Consider the following 25,500-nt stretch of genomic DNA (forward strand, 5'->3'; position numbering starts at 1 on the left):
AACTTTCATTTGCCTCTTACTATGTGTACATATAAGGCCTTACAAGAGGTTCGAAGCCTTTTATTTCAAAGGCTTTTCTACAGCAAAGGAACTCAGTAGCAGTATCTGGGTTAGTGGTTTATATAAGAATGACTTAAATGCATACAAACCCACATGCACCCCCTTCCCTTCCCCACACACATAAGAAAAACTCTAAAGTGTGAATCAACTATTTTTTTCACTCCCAGTAGGAAAGGTTAGGACTCCTGCCAATAATGATAAAATTGTTATTCATTATAGAGACTTAGGGGTTTAAAAAATATCTTCAGCTGAGAGACTATATATTTAGCATGCTATTGGAAGAGGAAGACAAGTGAAAAGTGCCAAAACAATATTAAAAACAGATGATATCACCTAAAAGATAGTTTCAAGTTAGAAGCATACCTTCACACCTTGGAAGTGGATGATTCCAGTTACGACTGACACCATGAAGGCACGTGAGAGCTGAATTTCCAATTAATGTGTATCCTGGGAAACATTCAAATGAAATGGTTTGACCCACAGTAAAATCATTACCAATTACAAAACCATTTCGAAACGGGCGTGGATCAGGACAGCTTTGCAACTGATAGGCTGGAAAGAGGAAAAAGAAAGACGTTTTTTCTTTCCAAATTTCAGAGGCCACAGATAGGGTACTAGAGCAATTTTGCAACTTACAAATAGATGTGATGCTACTTGTAGTTGATTATAAATAGCAATTCAGGTTTATGATAAATGCTGTCAATGACCTATGACAAAAATTTCTTCTCATGTCTACAATTTTCATATTTAAAATGTTAGCACAATTCATAAAAATGCATGCTTTCTTCACCTACTTGTGCAACCCAACTGAATTATGTTTTAATGAAAATGTACACTCTTCTTAAAGCTACAATTTTAATAGAATATATTCTGATTCTCTTCCATAGAATGCAATTGCTTCTTTTTTTTTTTTTTTTTTTTTTTTTTTTGAGACGGAGTCTCGCTCTGTCGCCCAGGCTGGAGTGAGTGGCGCGATCTCGGCTCACTGCAAGCTCCGCCTCCCGGGTTCACGCCATTCTCCTGCCTCAGCCTCCTGAGTAGCTGGGACTACAGGCGCCCGCCACCGCGCCCGGCTAATTTTTTGTATTTTTAGTAGAGACAGGGTTTCACCGTGGTCTCGATCTCCTGACCTTGTGATCCGCCCGCCTCGGCCTCCCAAAGTGCTGGGATTACAGGCGTGAGCCACCGCGCCCGGCCGCAATTGCTTCTTGATTATAAGTACACAGAATGCAGTAAGAATATGTATAAGCCTAATTATGAGTCTTTTTACAGTTTGTTTTACTAATTGCTTTTCTACAGATCACAATATACTTCTGTTGACTTAATTTAAAAGAAGTTAGCTTGTAAAATAAAGCATTGGAAAAAAATTTCATTTTAATATAAAATAAACTTTGTACTTCAGTTATGGGATAATTTTGGCAATGCAGTATAATTGCTTGTTTATTTGTTCATACTTCTCTTGCTCTACATTTTGTATGAGGTCTTGTTTGTATTATCATCATATCTCAAAGCCTTGGCTATTGCCTTTCACAGAGTAGGTGTTAAATAAACATTACTAAATAAATGTTAGAACTATGAGCAGGGCCTATACTCATATAATATCAATATTTGAAACTTTTTTATTAAGAAATTCAAAATTGTATTCTAATTAGTAAAATTTAAATTGCTGAAAATCAAAGACTACTTCCCTACCTAACCATTAAAATTTTATATTCCTCAAATAAAAAATTATATTTGAAATTGAATAAATTATCCTGTTGTTTATTAAAATATAACTCACATTTTTAGGACTAAAGGTTTCAGAATTAATGAACAAATTCTTTAAAATGTTAAGTGCTTTTATTCTTAATGTGTCCTTTTCATTTTAATTAACATTCAACGCAAAAAATATTCTACACAAAAATATATTAGAAAGCGTTACCATTCCAACTTAAGACAGATGTGTATTAGGAATGGATCATTAGGAGTTGGAATATATTATTCTATTAAACATACCCTTTCAGTTTCTACTCCATGCTTTTCAGTTTAATGAGTATAGAAAATAGATTTTAAGCATTCAGGAGAAAGTTCCCATTCTAATGTTACATACAATACAATGAGGCAGGAGAATAGGGCTGAAGGCAGGGAACCTAAGGCTATCCAACGCAGACTTCCTCAAACTAAATTGAAAGGAAAACCCTAACTTTACTCGCCTAAGTAACAAAAGGACCAGTGGCAACTCCATCTGCAAACCCCTCACCTTTTCAGCCAGGCAGATGAGAAATTGGCTGTTGGCAACCAATCAGACTGAGTCTTCGTTTGCATAGAAGTATAACTTTGTAACTTCACCTTAGCTTCTGATTGGTTGCAAAAAGCAATTGGTTGTTTTTTGCAAGTATAATACAAAAAGCAATTGGTTGCTTTTTGCAACCAATCAGATATTTGCACAGGAGTGTGACCTTTGTAACTTCACTTCAGCTTCTGGATGGCTGCTTTCAGATCAGACTCATTGCAGGCTACCACTTCATTTACATGAGGTGAGCATGAAGTGGCCAATGGGAAACTTCTGGGGGTATTTGGACCCAAAAGGATTCTGTATCTGGGCCCTTGAGCCACTGATCGGCCTGCTCCCACACTGGGAGTGAACTTTCGTTTTCAAAAAATCCCTGCTTTCGTTCTTTTGTTGTTTCATTCTTTCTTTGCTTTGCTGGGCGTTTTGTCCAAGTCTTTATTCAAAAAGTAAAGAACCTGGACAACTTGCAGTCACAACCTTGTACCGGTGACAAACAGGACTTACCAAACTTAATAATCTTGTCAGTAATAACATTAATTTTCAAACTGATTCCTTCAGTAGAAGGGTACACTTAATTGTACAGTATAATTTTTCCAAATTCAGAAAGTTCTGAAAATTTAACCACAAAATCAATCCAAAAATAATATTGACTCTGTGAATATATATGTTAACTATTTCTTTAAAATGCACTAGGTTAGCTACATAAATGTAGCACAAAACGAAACCATTTTAAAACTCAGCGTGATTCACAAATAGCATCTCCTCATCATTGTAATACATTACGGCTCATGTTAATAATATGCCAGTAACAGTGAAAAACATTTATATCTTTTACACTTTTATTATGTCAATAATGAATTATTTTTCAAGAATATATTAACTGAAAAAATCAGAATTAATAAAGTTTGAATTCTAGTTTTACATCATTCAAATAAGAATATTATTTTGAGAGGGAGAGGGAAAATGAGAATAGGAAAGCAGCAGGTGTAGTCAGGTTTAAGGTGCATGGCAAAGAACTTGGCATAAGGCCATGTACACTTGCCAAAGTGTATCACAAATATGGCTCTGAGTCTTCTAGCAGCAAAGAAGAGAAAATCAATTACCTGATTGTTATAAAAATAATTACTTTCCTTGTAAGCATGGTAAATTCAATGTGCTGGGAGGTGATTGAAATGACTCCTATTTTATAACAGTGATAATGTGTAATGTAGTGTTCTTACATTATGTATGCAAGTATAATACAAATTATAATTATTTCAGATCCATGTAATTTGATATTTAAGACCTATCTCTATCTTAACTACTTTCAAATTTCCTTTCTGGTAGATACTTTAGCAAATATTTATTGTGCTTACTGTTCTAGGTACTTATGATACGTTAATGAACAACCCAATTCCCTGTTCTTGAGGAACTCAGATACAAAAGCATTACATAAAGTCCTTCAATAATTAGGGCAGAGATGTAATAAAATTTTAGGTTATTTTGATTAAAAATTTCAACTTTTAGAAATACACTTTACTATGTAAAATATCATCATAATTTTAATATTTAATTTTAACAGAATATATACATATAAGACATGAAATAATAGCTAAAATGTACTGAGTAATTACTAATGATGTACATCATGGAATATACCTTACATACATTTTATAATAAAAAGTTCAATACAACTTATCTGAAAGTTAGTATAATTAACTCCATTATGCACATGAGCAAATGGAGAGCAAGGCCGAGGCCACATTAGATAGAATAGGAAGAATCAACATTTGAGCCTAGGTCTACTTATGCCCAAACCCTTCACTCAAAAGAGATAAAAATTTTGCTCAAGGTTATGCAGCAGTTCTGTTTGAGAGATAGGTCTAATATAACATGATTATCAAAGTATTTATATTCTCATGACAATAGAACAAAATGAAGGAATGTCGTATTAGTCTATCACTATAAAGTAAAAGAACATTTTACATAATACATTATATGAATAATACAAAATATATTTTCAATATATTCCTTTTAATATAAAAGCAAAGATAAATCTTTGCTGTCCAGCTGGACTTGTTTATTTGCCGTGCCTTGCTTAATTTAATTGTGTATTAACTTAAGACTAATTCAATCCTGTTTCATGGTTAGGATTTTCAAAAGTCTCAGAGAGACATCATTTTCCCTATGTCCCCCATTCTCCAGAGAGTTGCATTGCTCTAAAAATCTTCCTAATTGAAGCTCACCTTGGCTTAAGTATTTTTTTTTTTTCTTTCTAAAGCAGAATACAGAAAATAGACTCAGTTAAATATTTCTAATAGCTGATTTGGGGTTATATAAACTTTTACTTTTTATTATTTATCTTACCTTGGTACACAATATGAAACCCTTGTTTGTTTTGTGAATAGTCACTGTGAAAATACAAGCTGGTTTCATGGGTGGTACTGAATAAGGAAGATGGTATTTGAGGACCACTAAGCCGGCCAATAACAGTACTAGTTTCTGAGGATCCACTTCGTACTTCCAAATAATCATGTATGGTTTCTGTAGAAAAATTTACAAACTGGAGATGTACACCTGAAGAAGAAAACAAACATAATGCTACTTTATTTGTTTTACCAAATTAAACATAAATATACACACACACAAAGTGGCATGATCTCAAGATCTGAGTCATGGATTTGCTGTGTGCCTAGGACAGCTAACTTTGCTAAGGTTCAAAGTAAAAGAATACTGCTCTCACATGTCCATTATTAGTTAAAAGGAAAAATATTTCATTTCATTATAATGTCACTGTATGGAAAATGATCCAAAAAAGTGGCTTTCTTATTCTTTAATACCCTTTAAATTACATAAACTAATTTTTAGAGGAAAAGGCCACTTTTGGCCTAATTTGTGTTATGTAAAAGGTCAAAGGTTGAAAATAATTGCAAATTTGTAATATACTAACATAGATTTCGCAATTGCATTAGAAGTTATTCATTCATAGGAGAGAAATTAACTTCTCAGAAATATAACTTGTATGTAATTTTAAGGGTGCTCTTTATGCAAGCTTTTATATAATAACTTCAGTAAAATCTGGTGATCATTGTTATATGTGGTCATATTGCAATGTAACCTCAATATCTTTTTTTTTTTTTTTTTTTTTTGAGACGGAGTCTTGCTCTGTCGCCCGGGCTGGAGTGCAGTGGCCAGATCTCAGCTCACCGCAAGCTCCGCCTCCCGGGTTTACGCCATTCTCCTGCCTCAGCCTCCGGAGTAGCTGGGACTACAGGCGCCCGCCACCTCGACCGGCTAGTTTTTTTGTATTTTTTAGTAGAGACGGGGTTTCACAGTGTTAGCCAGGATGGTCTCGATCTCCTGATCTCGTGATCCGCCCGTCTCGGCCTCCCACAGTGCTGGGATTATAGGCTTGAGCCACCGCGCCCGGCAGCCTCAATATCTTTATAAGCATAACTAAAATATGAGACAGTGAAATGTCTCCGGGATAAAAAAATCTTATAGTATGTTTGCTTAATTAATTTAACACTCAATTTTAGTAAATTTGATGTTTTTCTTACTATTACCACTCTCCAAATTATTTATAATAAAATCTGATATGCAGTGAATGTTTTAAGTTATTTATATTTGCTGTGCATTATATATATTACCTGCCGTAAGTGATTTATATATGCTAACTTATTTAATTCTCATCATTTCATGAGAATGAGGAAAGTGAGTCACAGAGAAGTAAAACACATGTAAAGTTTACACAATGACCCAGTAGGTTTGAACTGCAAACCGAGGCATTCAGACTCTTAGGCTTATGATATTAATAATTACACTGGGGCTCCAAGTAAATGCACATCATGTTACTAAATGATTTTTTAAAGAGTTCCTTGGACAAATAAGTTTTGGAAATACTTAAAACAGGGTTTAAAATATTAAACAACTTTCTATAAAATTAGATTAACTTCTTAGAACTTTGAGCATGCTACCTTAATATGTGAAGACCCAAGATGTGCACTTTTTGTTTTTATTTTTAACTGAGCACTTTTATTACACAGCATCTTTCTAAAAATTGTTTCATACATTCTTGAACAAATGTTTCTTTACCTCTTGAAATGTATTTTTTATTTTAAAAAATTCATATACTGTTTAAATACATTGGATCTAATATTTGATTTAATCAAAACTCAAAGAAAACGGTGTGCTTATTAAAATGTAATCAAATAAATTTCATTTATAGAGATATATATTCAAGTTTTAATAAAGTTGGTTTTCAAAAACAAGAATTAGCCAGAAATTGAAGATAGTGTTATAATGAGACTATTGAAACTATTTTTAATAATTTGTTTTAAAATAATTCATTTAGCTATATAAGCTACAGTGACTAGTGAAAGACATGTGGAAGAACCATGCTGGTTCAATCTGTTGTTCATTTACATCAGTATTCTATCAATGGACATAGAAGTTCACTACAACTTTGAACTTAGAGTTTCCACATTTTAGCCAAAATGATCCTAAAAAGGACTTCTAAACAGAAAGTCCCCCAGTAACCTTCTCTCAATAACCCCCTGCTCTCCCAAAACCTCAAGCCAGTCACACAGTGTTCAGACATGTTTAATTTTTTTTTAGTTTTCTCACCTGTGTTTTTCTACTTGTCACTTTGTTTACCTAGAATTTCTTTCACACTCCCTGCAGCAGACTGACATTCTTTGCTGGACTGACTTTTACTTATCTTTTTGTTTTTTTCATTTCATTTAACCATTTATTTATTTTTTAGAGACAGGGTTGCCCAGGCTGCTCAGTGGCATGATCTAGCTCACTGTAAACTCAACTCCGGGACTGAAGCAGTCATTCTGCCTCAACCTTCTGATTAGGTGGGACATACAGGTGGGCTCCACCATGTGTGGCTAATTTTCTTTTTTTTGAGACGGAGTCTTGCTCTATCACGCAGGCTGGAGTGCAGTGGCAAGATCTTGGCTCACTGCAACCTCTGCCTCCTGGGTTCAAGCAATTCTCCTGCCTCGGCCTCCCGAGTAGCTGCGACTACAGACGCTTGCCACCATGCCTGGATAACTTTTCGTATTTTTAGTAGAGACGAGGTTTCACCGTGTTAGCCAGGATGGTCTCAGTCTCCTGTGATCTGCCCACATCAGCTTCCCATAGTGCTGGGATTACAGGCGTGAGTCACCGTGCCTGGCCTGTTTACTTATCTTTAAAGCAAAAGTTCAAGCATCACTCCCTCTGTCAAGACTTTACTGCATTTCCTGTACTAGACTGATGTCCATTCTAAGTACAATCCTGTGCTCCTTAGTTATACTGTATCAAAATAATACATTTTACTGTCTTCTCATTATGACTGTAACTTATTTAAAGAAAAATGCAGTCTGCATTGCCATACATTTTATCTCCAGCACTTAGCAGTATCTGGAGTATAATATACACTCAGTAAATATTTGTCAAAACAGAGTTATCTGTTAATTTACGTAAAACATTTAAATATGCTTTTATACTCTGAGGTTGCAGACACTTACTGGGTAGTGAGATACCTAAGTTCAGTGCTCAATAGGTGACATAGTAAAGAATTTCCTAATTACTCAAAAACCACCTGGTTTGTGCTTCAATAAGTATCTATTCATCCTAGTCTTCTGTGATTTAATGAACATGTGTACCCTCAATCAAGCACTTCTTTTAGTGCATTTATAAACTCGTAGGATCTGCAAAAGCTGTAAGAGAGTATATTAGTGATGTAAGGGTAAGAATTTATTAAATATGATATATGATGTAATGTATCTAAAATATTGGGAATGATTACATTAAAATTAGGAAGGTATTATAGTGATTTATATTTAATCCTAAAATTTTAAAATTTATACTACTTTTTAAAAATAAAATCTGATTTACTTATAAAGAAAATGGGATGAATTCAATAGATTACTAGAATATAATAACTGTACTACTTGATTACAGCAATAAGAAAAGAGTTATAAAAGCAAAGTACATAAAATTTAGGTTGAATTTATCATTATTACACATACCTAATTCAGAGTATATCCATACCTAACATAGTGACTAAAAAATAGTGTAAGTTTGTCTATCTATCTCAATCTATACATCTTGATATATACTTATAAAATGCCCTTGCACACTGTTGGTGGGAATATATATTAGGACAAACATTATAGGAAACAATATGGAGGTTTCTCAAAAAAATTAGAAATAGAACTACCATATGCTCCAACAATCCTACCACTGGGTATATGTGCAAAAGAATTGAAGTCAGAATCTTGAAGAGATATCTTCAGTCTTGTGTTTTTGCAGCATTATTCACAATGGACAAGATATGGAGTCAACCTAAGTGCCCATCATCTGATGAATGGATAAAGAAAATATAGTATATATACACAATGAAACACTATTCAACCATAAAAAAAACAAGGGAACTCTGTCATGTACAACAATATGGATGAGTCTGGAGGGCATTATGTTGAGTGCAATAAGTCAGGCACAGAAAGACATATCACATGATCTCATTTACATGTGGAATCTGAAAAAACTGAACTCAGAAGTAGAAAGTATAATGGTAGTTACCAGGGTGTAAGAGAGAGGGATTAAGAAAATGTTGGTTAAAGGGTACAAAATTTCAGTTACACAAAAGAAGTAAATTCATTGTACAACATGGTAACTATAGTTATTAACAACATATTGCACTCTTGAAAATTGCCAAGAGGGTTTTAAGTATTCTCACCACAAAAATTTCAAGGTAATGTGTTAATTAACTGATTTAGTTCTTCCAAAATGTATACATATTATAAAACATCATGTTGTACATGATAAATATGTACCATTTTTATTTGTTAATTAAAAAATAATAAACAAATTAGAGTTAAAAAAAAGAAAATGCCCATATACCTTCAATTTTCCAAGTACTCCATGTGAAATGTATTTGACTTAAGCAACAAGTATTTAAATTTCACTCTTCAATTTACATAGCTGTATGTATTCCTAAACTAAACTGAAATTTATGAAGATTGTATAAAGTCTTATTCAACATTGACATTTATTTTAAGGCTACATTAATAAATATTGAAAGCTCTTTCACGTGTTTTTAATACACATACCAAAACCTATGGGTAGTTTTATTGTCCATGTGCAATCTAAACTGCTGGGATAGTTTCCAGGAAACCCCGGACTGAGGATCACACCACTGAAGTCTGACATAGCACCACCACACTGAGCTGCAAAATAACAGAAATCCAAAGTAAACCAGAGTAGAGGAATAATTTACTGTACTAAAAAACATATTAAAATCATTTCACATTTTCAAGGCTCTGAGTTAAAACTGTTTGATATAACTTTGAATATTGTCAATGTTCATTCACTACACACTAGGAATTAAATATAATCAACAACAGATTTTCTAAAACAGAGTAAGAAGACATCATCCTTCCTTCCTCAGAAATAAATGCAAAGTAAATCAATTATTGCATAAAAGTAACAGATCATGCACAGTGAATGTAAACGAACAAAGACATGTCCTTTGCCACAGTGGGTAGTGGGTACTTTATTTCTCTTTCTCAAGTAGTCCTAGAAATGTTTTGAATCATCCCAAAGATGATATAATTTAGAGTAAAATCAAGCCAACCACTTCAGCTCTAAGTACCGTATTCAAGAGGAAATCATTTTCACAACCTTCCCTACTTTTCCTCTTTTTGTGGCTCAATAAATAATTTTAAGCAAAATGTTGGTTTCCATTCCTATGTGAGAAGTTCACATATTACACATTAGATATGGCCTTATTTTATCCTAAAAGAACCAAGACAAAAAAATAGAGAAGTGAAAATACATAAAAAGATGCACACAAATTTGAGAATTTAGGGAGTTAGTAAATGTGCTTGTTTTGGAATCCCTATGATACAGGTTTACTATCAATAAGGTAAGCAAAAGCAATAAGACCAGAAATTTACTCAAGGTTTTAAATATAGTTAGATAGAACTCTTGAGCATATATTAAAGGCAACTGCATTTCAGAAACCTATTCTTCCCTCTAAAGCACATTTTTATCATATTATTGTTAGATGAAGAATCGAATTTCATGACTACAAATGAAATTCAAAAGTTACCTATATAGAACACTTATTTGCAATGGCATCCAATTATTTCTTGCCAAGAGTAGCAACAGACAGATACTCAAATCTCAGGTTATATATTTTAAAGGCAAATTCAGTGAGAATTTTAACAATGTTTTATACAACATTCAATAACAAGTTTGACAACTATCTTTTGCTATGTGAACTGAACAAATTATGTGTCAAGCTGATTTTACTAGGGAGAAATATATAATCTTGGAGTCAACCTGCATATAAACCTTTCATGAAACTTGTGATTATAATCAAGCTCTAAAGATATGCCCATATGCTTTTTCATGCTTCTGAAATCTCAGTTAATTCACCCTTAAACCAAATCAATTTTCGGCGAAGTTAGTATTTACCAGTTAATTTCCTAAATTCAATTGTTCACACATATTCATCACAAAATCTGAAAATTAATGAATTGTAAAAATATTTTGGTCAATTAAATATTTTTAAAAATATTTCTGGCAATACACTTGTAGGTTTGTTTTGCTTTATTCTGAAATTTGAGTAAAAGTCAAGGACTGTCTTTTATTTTCTTGCCTTCATAATTTCAAGGCTTTGAGCTGCTTATCATCCTTCTAATTCTGTTACTTTCTATCACTTTAAATATGAGCTGGAATTCCTGTCCTCTGCATTGATGGTCCCTCCTTTCAGGGTGAAAAATACCAAAACCAAAGGAGAAAAAGCAAAGAGAATAAAGAGTAAAGAGATAACAACAACAGAAGAAAAACAATGACAAATCATTAGAGACATATGAAGAAGCATACCAAAGAATGCATCTGCCTTCAGCAATTTGTTCATGTCTATTTCCTCAGTATCTCTGCAATCTCAACACTCCTATGCCTTGAATAACAATTTTATGTGTGTCATCAGCGGCTTCATGTAGACTCTTTTCGGTCCCATTACACTCTTTTTGTTAGGGACAACCATAGCTTAGTCTTCCAAAATAAAATGAACTTTTGTTTTTTCATCTTAGTTGTCTCTAATATCTAAAATCTCACATGAATTTTCCTTCTTTCAATCAAAATATCTGGGAGATGGTTTATTTTCCAGTTCGCGAGGCTGTAGCCTTGTTATCTGATGACTAGTGTTTTAAGACATTCTCTGAATCAGCCTCTTGCTTTCATCTTCTCGTTACAATATTGCTATTGTATCCCTGCTAATACTTTAATACTCTATCACATGTAGTACAAGCTTATTGTTCAGAAGTTATAAAATACAAAAAAAAAAAAAAAAAGAGTGGAAAGGAATTTAAAATGGGCCGGGCACGGTGGCTCATGCCTGTAATCCCAACACATTGGTAGGCCGAGGCAGGCGGATCACCTGAGGTCAGGAGTTCGAGAGCAGCATGACCAACATGGTGAAACCCCATCTTTACTAAACATACAAAATTATGTAATAAAACAATTTTTCTAATTTAGTTTACAATATAAATGTAAACTTAAGATGATACTTTATTTACTAAAAGAAGTGGTAATTTAAAAAAATATATTTTATATTTTATTTCTCTTTTACCCTGTCTTATGGTGCTGAGAAAATTGATTTTTTTAAAATAATAATAATTGGTGCAAGCAACATAACAAAATGGGAACTGTCCTGTAATACTAGAGTGGTATTTAAATTGGTACAACATTATGGAGAAATTTGATAATATTTATGAAAGGTTTTAAGCAGTTCTATTCAGAGACATAATTAATCTATTTAGGAAAAATTACAAGCAAACTATTAGAGCTGTGCTCTAATTATAATATGAGATGTGTTCATAATAAACATAAAACCAAAAAATGAGGAAGATAAAACGAAGCATGAATAGAAATAATTTGGAAGCAGCATCGAGTTACAGCAAAAATGTGGGCCTATACTTTCAAAGTACCCAAGTTTCCTTTTAATATATTCCATATCTTGACTGTCTGTCACCACTAAAGACATTTCATGAGGTATCATACTCCCTTTGTTAGCCACTTTAGATTCCTTATCTAAATTCTGGCTCAATAGCAAGCAATCGAAGATTTACTTATATTCCTGTTCAATGGATACATTGAGAAAACTGTCTAGGAATTTTTTTGTCTTTTCTTAATTTCTACAGCTTAAGTCATCCATTGATATTGGAGTTGAGGATAAATAAAAATAAAATTTTTAAATTAAAAAAAGGAAGATGTGAAATACTTTCCTCAAAAAGTCATTTCCATAAGATCTGGTAAAAGGCAAACTATATGTTTGAAAATCATGATATAGAGAATGAAACTTTAAAATCTGATGAAGCTTACAAATACTTTATAGTCTTTTAACTTACCTAAACAAATTGGGATTGGATAATTCCATCTTCTTACAGGTCCTGGCATACATGTAATGTGAGAGTGACCCTACATAAACAAAATGATGTGATTCAGTAAACATATACAAAAGTTTAAATTTATTGTAGTAGAGTCAATTACTATTATAAAAACAAGCTTAGGTATATGGTTTTATTTTTATACACATATTTACTTTTATGGAAATCTTAGCATGATTAAAGAAAGGTGATTATACACACCTATGATAAAATGTAAAATATAACTACATGATATTGGTAGAAAAAATAATACTTCATATCATATTAGAATTGTGGTTTTAATATTTCCTATCACAATACATTTTACTAAGATACTGCAGTGACTATATAAGTGAAAGGGTCATATACATGGTGGTTTATAATAAATTGCTATAATACCCAAAGTGAAATAGGTTAAAGAATAATTTTAAAATTGTTTCATGAAAATGTTAAAACAAGTCAAAGTATATTAACTTTTCTATTGAAACATAAAGTCCTGAAAGATTTGATTTTACCTCCGAGATTTATAATTTTGTGATACAACTTTAAAGACTATAAATTAATAATTTTTAATTTTGCTTTCTCTGAAGAATTTATTTAATATGCAAAATAGTATTTGCTTAACTTTTTATCTTAATTGGTTTATTGTTTAAGGAAATTTTTATGCTATTATAAACCTGAGACCCTCAACAAAAAAAGTCAAAAAAGATCAATATAAATACATAAAATCAGAATATACATTACAAATCCACTTCCTTAGCAAAATATACTTGTAGTAAATTTTCACTAATTTGAGAAATGTATTGTTATGGAAGTTTCATTCAGTACTTTAAGTAGCATTTCTTTTTATTTTCAAATTCTAAAAAATCCAGGAATTCAGTTGTTCATAATCCTATGTGAATAGAGACAAAAGTAAAGATTAATTTTTACTTTAAAAGTAAAGACTTTAATTTAGTTAATTAAAATCAAGAAGAAAGGACTTCCTAACTTTCCTAATTTTGACTCAAAATCAGTTTTTTTTACTTCCAAACAAAATAAATTTAGTCCATTCCAGCAATACTTCTCATGCGTACATTTTATTAACAAATTGAGCACCCTTTTGATTTAAGATGCAAACCAGGAACAATGTTGTAAAACCCATGGCTTATCAATCATTGATTTGTAAAATATTCTGAAAGGGCAATGAAAATCAAAACCACAACTTTAAAATAGACTTACCTGAAGAGAATATCCTTGATCACACTGAAAAGATACCACATCTCCAACCATATATCTGTCTCCAATTTTAATTCCACTGCTAGGAGTTTGTGGTTCAGGACAGGAATCCAAACCAATTGCTAAGAATATTTAATGATAACAATTTAAGTACCTTTCAAGTGATAAATGCTCAAGTTATGCATATTAAGTTGCTAACATTGAATATCAGTGTCTTATCAAACTAGATACTACATTGAGACGTTGAGAATGTTCTGTGAACAAGATTTAACTGTAGATGCTAAGAACATTTGAACACCATTATAAAGTTATACTTTTTAAATTTTTACGGCACTAGTCATTAAACTAGCTGTGTGAATATACCTAAATTGTGTTTTAACTCCAGGTCTAATTGTTTTCTACTGTGAAACAAAAGTTAAAATTTCGGAAAAGAAAATTCCTACATGAAAATTAAAAAGAAGTTATTATGATAATAGAATGAAATAATACTTTAAAAACATTCTTAGCAAAAACTAAAAAAATTATTTGCCATTTTGTCTTCCTTGCTTAACTCTTTCTTCTTTTATTCTGAATCAGTTTTTAAATTCATGAGGTACATTTTGATGTAATTCTTATTATATGTAAATTTTTAAAAATATAGTTGCAAGTAGAACTTTTCTTTCTCTGAAGATATTATAATCAAAAAGGAGAGGCCAAGCACGGTGGCTCACACCTGTAATCCCAGCACTTTGGGAGGCTCAGGCGGGTGGATCACCTGTGGTCAGGAGTTTGAGATCAGCCTGGCCAACATGGTGAAACCCCATCTCTACCAAAAACGCAAACATTATCCAGGTGTGGTGGCAGGTGCCTGTAATCCTACCTACTTGGGAGGCTAAGGCAGGAGAATTGCTTGAACCCAAGAGGCGGACGTTGCAGTGAGCCGAGATCGTGTCATTGCACTCCAGCTTGGGTGACAGAGTGAGACTTCATCTCAAAAAAAAAAAAAAAAAAAAGAAAAAAAAGAAAAGAAAGGAGAAAAACAAGAAAAACTGGTGTCTCATTGAGACCTGAAAAGTATTATGTGCTACTTGAATTCAGTATTTTATTTTTCTGATAAGGAGATAAGAATGTAATTTAAAACACTTTCATTATTTTTATTAGGTAAGAACTTATTTTTTATCTAGAGTAAATGAATAAGTTCCTGGAAACACATAACCTCCCAAGATAGAGTTTTGTATCTAGAGTCAATGAATAAATCCCTGCAAACACACAACCTCCCAAGTTAGAATTAGTGAGAAACTGAAACCCTGAACAGACCACTGAGTTCTAAATTTAATCAGTAAGATAAAAACCTACCAAAAATAAAAACAAAGCCCCAGACCAGATGGATTTATGGCTGAATTCTACAAAACGTACAAACAAAGCTGATACCAATTTACCAAAACTTACAAAAAATCAAGGAGAAGGAACTTTACTAACTCATTCTACAAAGGCCACCACCATCCTAATACCAAAACACAGCAAATACACAACAAAAAAAGAAAAATATGGGACAATATTCCTGATGAACACAGTTCCTAAAATCCTCAGCAAAATACTATCAAACCAACTCCAGTAGCATATCAAAAAGTTAATTCACCACGATCTAACAGGATTTTTCCTGGGATGCAAGGCTGTTTCAACATATGCAAATCAATACATGCGATTCACCATGTAAATAGAATTAAAAATAAAAACCATATGATCATTTCAAGAGATGCAGGAAAAGCTTTCAATAAAATCCAACATCCCTTAATGATAAAAACCCTAAAGAAACTGTGCATCAAAGGAACACATTTTAAAATAATAAGAGCCATATATGACAAACCCACAGCCAATATAATACTGATTGGACAAAAGCTGGGATAATTCACTTTGAGAAGAGGAACAAGAAAAGGATGTTCACTCTCACCACTTGTACTCAATATACTTCTGGAAGTCCGAGCCAGAGCAATCAGGCCAGAGAAATAAATAAAAGGTATCCAACAAGGAAAACAACAAGTCAAATTTTCTCTCTTCACTGACAACATGATTTTATACTTGGAAGACCGTAAAGAATCTGCCAAAAGGCTCATAGAACTGATAAACAACTTCAGTAAAGTATCAGGATATTTAATCAATGTACAAAAATTAGTAGCATTTATATAGACCAACAACATCCAGGCTGACAGTCAAATTAAGAATGCAATCCCATTTACAATAGCTGCAAAACAAATAAAATACGTGGCAATACATCTTATTAAGGAGGTAAAAGATCTTTACATGGAGAACTACAAAACACTTGTGAAAGAAATCACAGATGACAAAAAACAATGGGAAAACATTCCATGCCCCTGAATTGGAACAATTAATATCGTTAAAATGGCCATACTTCCCAAACCAATGTACAGATTCAGTGCTGTTTTTATCAAACTACCAACATCATTTTTCACAGAACTAGGAAAAAATTATGCTAAAATTCATATGGAACTGAAACAAAGCCCAAATAGCCAAAGTAATCCTAAATCAAAAAAGAAAAAAGCTAGAGTCATCACACAGCCTACTTCAAACTATACTACAAGGCTACAGTAACCAAAACAGCATGGTACTGGTACAGAAACAGATAACAATGATGGATGGAGTGGAATACAGAACTAAGAAATAAAGCCACAGATCCACACACATCTATTTGATTTTCATCTATTTGATTTTCATCTATTTGATTTTCATCAAGGTTGACCAAAAAAAAAAGCCACGGGAAAGTACTCTATTTAATAAATGGTGCTAGGATAACTGGCTAGCCATATTCAGAAGAAGGAAAATAGACACCTATCTCTCACCAGATACAAAAACTAACTCATGATGGATTAGATATTTAAATGTAAGACATCAAACTTCAGGAATCCTAGAAGAAAATCTAGGAAATAGCACTCTGGACAATGGCCTTGGCAAAGAATTTATGACTACATCCTCAAAAGTAATTGCAACAAAAATAAAAATTGACAAGACCTATTCTACACAGCAAAATAAACTGTTAGAGGAGTAACAACCAGCCTACAGAATGGGAGAAAATGTTCATAAGCTATGCATCTGACAAAGTTCTAATATCCAGAATGTGTAAGGAACTTAAACAAGTCAACAAGCAAAACACAAATTCCCCATTAAAAAGTGAGCAAAAGTCATGAATAGACACTTCTCAGAAGACATATGAATGACCAACAAACATGAACAAATGTTCAATATCAGTAATCACCAGAGAAAAGCAAATCAACACCACAATAAGATACCATCACACACTAGCCACAATGGCTATGATGTAAAAGTCAGAAAAAAACAGATGGTGGCAAGGCTGCAGAGAAAAAGGAATGCTTTTACACTGTTGGTGGAAATGTAAATTAGTTCAGCCACTACGGAAAACAGTTTGGAGATTTCTCAAAGAACTTAGAACTACCATTTAACCCAGCAATCTCATTACTGGATATAGAACTAAAGGGAAAAAAAAACAAAAACAAAAAACATTCTACCAAAAGACACATGCGCTTGTATGTTTATCACAGCACTGTTCACAGTAGCAAAGACATGAAATCAACCTAGGTGCCCATCATTGATGGACTGGATAAAGAAAATGTGGTATATATATATATATATATATATATACCATTAAATAATATGCAGCCATAAAAAAGAGTGAAATCATGTCCTTTGCAGGAATGTGGCTGCAGGTGGAGGCCATTATCCAAGGAGAGTTAATGCAGGCATAAAAAACCAAATACCACATGTTGTCACTTATAAGTGGGAGCTAAACACTGGGTAGACATGGGTATAAAGATAGAAACAATAGACACTGGGGGTTACTGGGTGGGAGAAAGAAAGAGGAGGGCAAGGGTTGAAAATCTATGAGTAATGATACGGTTTGGCTGTGTCCCCTCCATATGCCAATTCCCATGTTGTCTCCGCCCACAACACATGGGAATTCTCATCTTAAATTCCCACGTGTTGTGGCAGGGACCTGGTGGGAGGTAATTGAATCATGGGGGAAAGTCTCTCCCATGCTGTTCTCATGACAATGAATAAGTTTCAGGAGTACCAACCTTTTTTTTTTTTTTTTTTTTTTTTTTGAGATGCAGTCTCTGTCACCCAGACTGGAGTGCAGTGGCATGATCTGGGCTCACTGCAAACTCCGCCTCCTGGGTTCACACCATTCTCCTGCCTCAACCTCCCGAGTAGCTGGGACTACAGGCACCTGCCACCACGCCCGGCTAATTTTTCTGTATTTTCAGTAGAGACAGGGTTTCACCGTGTTAGCCAAGATGGTCTCGATCTCCTGACCTCGTGATCCATCTACCTTGGCCTCCCAAAGTGCTGGGATTACAGGAGTGAGCCACCACGCCCGGCCAATGTTTGCTTTTTTACCAAAACATTTTTCAAGTATGCAACTATTATTACTAAAAACTTTTCATCTTCATTAAAAGCCATTGTTTAATATTGTAATTTACATTTTCAAGGTAATCTAATGTCTATTTAAATGGGTTAAAAAAAGAGGTCACCATTCCAGCAGCATTATACCGTATACATGCGGATTTCATTTTAAAAAGGCATTGAAAACTAAACCCTAAAGAATGATAATAGTTTATATACATTCCTTCATTCCTCTGCCAGATTATTTCTCTCTGATAGATATTCTTGTAGCACCACTTTGTACTACTTTTTGGACACTTAAGGCAAACTGACAATAAACAAATAATTGTGCAATTAATTGTTCAATATTTATCTCCCATCTGAGAATGAAAGCTCCAGAAGGGATATTAGAGCACAGCATCTTGGGGAGGTACTCAATAAACATTACTTATATGAATGAATGAATAATATAAGAAAGAGAGTGTATCCCTATATCTATATTATTTCTTAGTATATATTAATGCCTAATTATGCAAATGAAAGCCATCTAATAACACAATGGTTAGAGTAGCTTAAATCATGCCAAACTGGATGACATTTAACAATAGAAAATGCCATAAAAGCAGTGACTTGATAGAGTTTTGATTAGATTAGAAAGTCAGGCAGTAAAGAGCAGGAGTAAAGTGGTCATTTGGGAATACATTTGAGGCAGTCTGGAATTAGATAAGGAGAGTCTGTACATTGCAATCCCAATGCCCAGTGCCTTAATTAGTTAGGTCTCCAAGCATGCATCATATTCCATTCCTTTCTGTAGTATTGAATTTATGGACCTAGGAAAACTTGGTTACCATTAAATTGTGACCTAATTTTAAATGTTTAAGGGTTTACATACTTCTTCTCCAACCAGATTTTGGAATCTAAGAAGAGATAGAAATTGCCTTCCGTGTGTGTTAATCTTATTTAATACCCATTGATGAGCCTCACACATCAAATTCATCTGATTTCGTAGAGCCTTTATCAGAAACTACTGAACACAAAAACAGTGAACTATGATATAAACTTGTATGTCTTGTCTATACAATTTCACCTTCCTTTGGTACAATTTTAGTTTCTTGGGAGTCTTGAACAGTAAATTTATTACTCTTCACCAGTAAGGTCATTCTTGCAGTCATTCTAACTGAGAAGGCCAAATTTTGTACACATTCATTTCTCTTCCTTTCTAATCAAATACTCTATTCAGGGTCATATATATATAAAACTATCAAAATCCAGTAGTAGTAGTTTCCTTATCCAAGAGGAGAATAAATAAAACTATGTTAGTGAGGTAGCTGAATATTGAGATGCTCATTTTTAAACAAGATTTTACATAATATACATGAACAAAATAAAATGTTTGTGAAGGTGTTTTAACTTCTTAAAAAAATGACACAAAACTCTATGAACTAGGCAAAAGCAATTTTGCAAGTTAAAACAAATTCTTATATGTATATAATCACAGAGATAAATAATAAAACGTAAATATGCCAAATAGTGGTGGTTGTAAATCTTGATTATAAGATTACTGGTGATTTGTATGTCGCTCCTTGTATTTTCCTGCATCTCCAAATTTTCTAAAATAACATAAATTATTTTTGTATATAATAAAACAACTTAAAACCTAGATGAATTAGTACTAGCAGAAAATTTAGAAGTACAAGAACATATTCCCTTCTATTTTTCTAGGTGATATTGAATTGGGCTAGCTAAGTTCAGTTGAGGAGATCAATTAGCAACCGATTTGCATCAGGGAAGAAAATAGTGATATAATCAGATAAGTCATATGCTGATGGCTTCATTCTTTTTTTTTCTTGGAGTCGATTTTTTTCATGTGCAATAAAGAAAATAAGAAAATGAAACAAAAATATATGAAAGTCCTACAGTTTGAATTTTGAAGCCATTTTTAAAATTTACACAAATAAATCTCTGAGTCCTTAAATATTAACTCTAAAATATCTTTGGGAATTATTTTTCACTTCTTTATAAGTGACAAAACCAATCAGTTAATTGTAAGAATCGATAAGAAAATTTTTTTGTAGAAATGTTGAAAAGACTTCTTTTCTGCTTAACCAAGGCTAGTCTCCTGCTTAACAAAAGATATCAAAACATTTAGTCATTTTAAAGTTCATGAGTATAAATTTTGTAAAATTATGCAATTAAAGCTGCTCTCTGATTAAATATTTTTTAATGGGATTGGATCAATTTATCTGCTGTTGTAGCCCCCCAAAAAAGAAACATCAGAAATGAATCCAGGGACAAATCTATATATAAAAAAATTTGCATACAGTTAAGTCTGTCTGCTGTCAAGTTATTGTAGGCAGTTACCCTGGCTGAAAATATTAAATCCTTACTGCTTCACATTACTAATATTTATTTATAACCAAAACTTATTCTATCCAATTCTGTTCACAAAGCAATCAATCTGTACCAGAAATGTTGTTAATCATATCATTTATAGCTGGTAGTTCTGAATGTGTGTGTGTGTAAATAAATGTATGCATATATATGTATATTAATATACACATATATGTCCTAGTATTCTAAATTGATCTCATATGAGTGATTAATGCATTGAGATAGGGAGACATGGAGGGGAAAATGTTTAATTACTGCTAAGAAACCCAGTAACATTATTTTGTTAAAGGAAAAACTAATTCATAAATTTGACATGACAACCTATGTATCGATTTATTGAAAATGCAGACCAAAAATATTGGTTTTGCATTCATGTGAGAAAGAAACAAATGTTAAATCAGGTGTCTTCCACACTAGAGGTGATATTTAGTGATAGTAAAGATCTTTTTATTCTAAATATGTTGCATGTCTTTGATTTTAAACTTTTCTGTAAATCGTGGACACAAGACAACTATTATGTCTATGTTGATACTACCTTTAAGGCTTTTAAAAAGATATACCAAAATTATCATTTGACATTCCACATCTATCATTATAAAGATAAGAGTTCAATAATAGGGTAGACATTTGTGGTAATCAAAGGGTGAATCCAATATGAGTTGGTGTACCATTAATAGTTTGAAGACTTGTAGAAAACTGCTTTGGTAAGCACGCAGACATTTTTCTGGCATAATGTACCTCAGAATCAATTGATTAATCTACTAAACAAATATTTTGTCAAATACCTAATCACGTAACAAATAACTTGATGAATGTTCGTGGATAAACATTTTTGGAACCAATAATTCTGACTATGATCACTGATGGGCACCAATGGTTTGGGAACCTATAGCACAGGCTACACTAATATTTACCTTGATCCTCAACGCTTTGTTTATTTACTTTACCTATGTTTACTGTAACTGATATTTAACTTAGAATTACTCTATATAAGTAAATGAATACTCAGTAATACACACTACTTATCAAATTTTAGCCTATAGAATAATACTAAGTTAAATGAACAAAAAGTTAAATAGAATCATGACATGTAGGTATTATTCATTCATTGAATAAGCTGTTGGTGAGTACCTATTGTGTGCTCTGTATCATGTTAAATTCCAGAAATGCAGAGAGCAATCAGCAACATAAGCAACCATGCTCTAAAGAGACTCTTGATGGAACAGGAGAGGAGGTTGATTTGACAGATGATTAGAGTGTGGTGGAACAGTTGTAATAAATGAAGGTCATCCTTTGTTTAATTAGATAATTGTTCCATAGAAGTAACCCATTAGAGTACTGAAAAATTATATATTTTACCAATTCATTATCCTGAGGAGGTAGCTGTGTGTGATGTTCTGTCACAGAAAGTAACATATTAAACGAATGGAGTTCTTAGAGCTGTTTCTTTTTTTTTTTGGAAAGGAGGGAAGTGTTTTTCTCAAAAACGCATTGTAGTGTTCTGTGGAAGGTAGCAAGAAACTAAGCTGAAATGGAAGGCAGAATATAGACTATCAACAATCTTGAAGTCTTAACCAACACAGGTATTTTAACTTTCTGTGTTTAATGCAGGGAGAATTCAGAGTTAAAACCACAACCTTTTGTGTGCATCCTGGCTCCTCTAGTTGCATGTTGGTTGGTTTGTTTTAAAGTCTGAGACATTTTCTATGCCTCAGTTTCCTCATCTATAAAATGGGATGATTAAATAGTGACTTCATAGTCATATTGTGATACTTAAAGAAATGCATGCATAATACTTAGAGTAGTGCCAGGAATATTGGAAGTGACTAACAAATGTTAACTATTGTTGAAGGGTTTTAGGCACTGAAGTGAGGATGTCTATTTGTATTTTAGATAAATAACCCTTAAATTTATAATTTTCCTGTTGTCACGAAGGGTATGTTTCTGTTTAAGATCAAGAGATTTCGGGGCGGAGCAAGATGGCCGAATAGGAACAGCTCCAGTCTCCAACTCCCAGCGCAAGCGACACAGAAGACCGGTGATTTCTGCATTTTCAACTGAGGTACTGGGGTCGTCTCACTAGGGAGTGCCGGACAATCGGTGCTGGTCAGCTGCTGCAGCCTGACCAGCGAGAGCTGAAGCAGGGCGAGGCATCGCCTCACCTGGAAGCGCAAGGGGGAAGGGGATCCGTTTTCCTAGCCAGGGGAACTGAGACACACAACACCTGGAAAATCGGGTAACTCCCACCCCAATACTGCGCTGTAAGCATACAGGCACACCAGGAGAATATATCCCAATCCTGGCCGGGAGGGTCCCACGCCCACGAAGCCTCCCTCACTGCTAACACAGCAGTCTGCCGCGATCTATCCGCAAGGCAGCAGCGAGGCTGGGGGAGGGGCGCCCGCCATTGCTGAGGCTTAAGTAGGTAAACAAAGCCGCTGGGAAGCTCGAACTGGGTGGAGCTCACAGCAGCTCAAGGAAGCCTGCCTGTCTCTGTAGTCTCCACCTCTGGGGACAGCGCACAGCTGAAGACCAACAGGGGAAGTAGCGGGAGCCGGTGCAGACGCGAACAACTCTGTCTGACAGCTTTGGGGAGAGCCGTGGATCTCCCAACGCGGAGGTTGAGATCTGAGAACGGACAGACTGCCTGCTCAGGTGTGTCTCTGACCCCTGAGTAGCCTAGCTGGGAGAAATCCCCCACTAGGGGCAGTCTGACACCCCACACCTCACAGGGTGGAGTACACCCCTGAGAGGAAACTTCCAAAGGAAGAATCAGACAGGTACACTCGCTGTTCAGCAATATTCTATCTTCGGCAACCTCTGCTGCTGTTACCCAGGCAAACAGGGTCTGGAGTGGACCTCAAGCAATCTCCAACAGACCAACAGACAGTCCTTCTGTCAGAAGGAAAACTATCAAACAGGAAGGACACCTATACCAAAACCCCATCAGTACGTCACCACCATCAAAGACCAGAGACAGATAAAACCACAAAGATGGGGAAGAAGCAGGGCAGAAAAGCTGGAAATTCAAAAAATAAGAGCGCATCTCCCCCTGCGAAGGAGCGCAGCCCATCGCCAGCAACGGATCAAAGCTGGTCAGAGAATGACTTGGACGAGAGGAGAGAAGAAGGCTTCAGTCCATCAAACTTATCAGAGCTAAAGGAGGAATTACGTACCCAGCGCAAAGAAACTAAAAATCTTGAAAAAAGAGTGGAAGAATTGACAGCTAGACTGATTAATGCAGAGAAGATCATAAACGAAATGACAGAGATGAAAACCATGACACGAGAAATACGTGACAAATGCACAAGCTTCAGTAACCGACTCGATCAACTGGAAGAAAGAGTATCAGCGATTGAAGATCAAATGAATGAAATGAAGCGAGAAGAGAAACCAAAAGAAAAAAGAAGAAAAAGAAATGAGCAAAGCCTGCAAGAAGTATGGGATTACGTAAAAAGACCAAATCTACGTCTGATTGGGGTGCCTGAAAGTGAGGGGGAAAATGGAACCAAGTTGGAAAACACTCTTCAGGATATCATCCAGGAGAACTTCCCCAACCTAGTAGGGCAGGACAACATTCAAATTCAGGAAATACAGAGAACGCCACAAAGATACTCCTCCAGAAGAGCAACTCCAAGACACATCATTGCCAGATTCACCAAAGTTGAAATGAAGGAAAAAATCTTAAGGGCAGCCAGAGAGAAAGGTCGGGTAACCCACAAAGGGAAGCCCATCAGAATAACAGCAGATCTCTCGGCAGAAACTCTACAAGCCAGAAGAGAGTGGGGGCCAATATTCAACGTTCTTAAAGAAAAGAATTTTAAACCTAGAATTTCATATCCAGCCAAACTAAGTTTCATAAGTGAAGGAGAAATAAAATCCTTTACAGATAAGCAAATGCTTAGAGATTTTGTCACCACCAGGCCTGCCTTACAAGAGACCCTGAAGGAAGCCCTAAACATGGAAACGAACAACCGGTACCAGCCATCACAAAAACATGCCAAAATGTAAAGACCATCGAGGCTAGGAAGAAACTGCATCGACTAACGAGCAAAATAACCAGTTAATATCATAATGGCAGGATCAAGTTCACACATAACAATATTAACCTTAAATGTTAATGGACTAAATGCTCCAATTAAAAGACACAGACTGGCAAACTGGATAAAGAGTCAAGACCCATCAGTCTGCTGTATTCAGGAGACCCATCTCACATGCAGAGACATACATAGGCTCAAAATAAAGGGATGGAGGAAGATCTACCAAGCAAATGGAGAACAAAAAAAAGCAGGGGTTGCAATCCTTGTCTCTGATAAAACAGACTTTAAACCATCAAAGATCAAAAGAGACAAAGAAGGCCATTACATAATGGTAAAGGGATCAATTCAACAGGAAGAGCTAACTCTCCTAAATATATATGCACCCAATACAGGAGCACCCAGATTCATAAAGCAAGTCCTTAGAGACTTACAAAGAGACTTAGACTCCCATACAATAATAATGGGAGACTTCAACACTCCGCTGTCAACATTAGACAGATCAACGAGACAGAAAGTTAACAAGGATATCCAGGAATTGAACTCATCTCTGCACCAAGCGGACCTAATAGACATCTATAGAACTCTCCACCCCAAATCAACAGAATATACATTCTTCTCAGCACCACATCGCACTTATTCCAAAATTGACCACATAATTGGAAGTAAAGCACTCCTCAGCAAATGTAAAAGAACAGAAATTATAACAAACTGTCTCTCA

General features: G+C 34.4%; 1 protein-coding gene across 3 annotated transcripts in view; it reads right to left on the minus strand.

The window, feature by feature from the left end:
• Positions 1-25,500, minus strand: part of CSMD3 (CUB and Sushi multiple domains 3) — a 1,308,251-nt gene that overhangs the window by 110,505 nt on the left and 1,172,246 nt on the right. For all 3 annotated transcript variants that reach the window (XM_030937706.1, XM_030937708.1, XM_030937707.1), the window contains 5 exons: positions 13,960-14,078; positions 12,724-12,793; positions 9,418-9,534; positions 4,679-4,888; positions 424-612 (listed from right to left, as the gene is read on the minus strand). In XM_030937706.1, coding sequence (XP_030793566.1) covers positions 424-612; positions 4,679-4,888; positions 9,418-9,534; positions 12,724-12,793; positions 13,960-14,078 — 705 coding nt within the window. The remainder of the gene's footprint in view (positions 1-423; positions 613-4,678; positions 4,889-9,417; positions 9,535-12,723; positions 12,794-13,959; positions 14,079-25,500) is intronic.

This window comes from Rhinopithecus roxellana, chromosome 9 (genome assembly GCF_007565055.1).
Source record: "Rhinopithecus roxellana isolate Shanxi Qingling chromosome 9, ASM756505v1, whole genome shotgun sequence".
Taxonomy (NCBI): domain Eukaryota; kingdom Metazoa; phylum Chordata; class Mammalia; order Primates; family Cercopithecidae; genus Rhinopithecus; species Rhinopithecus roxellana.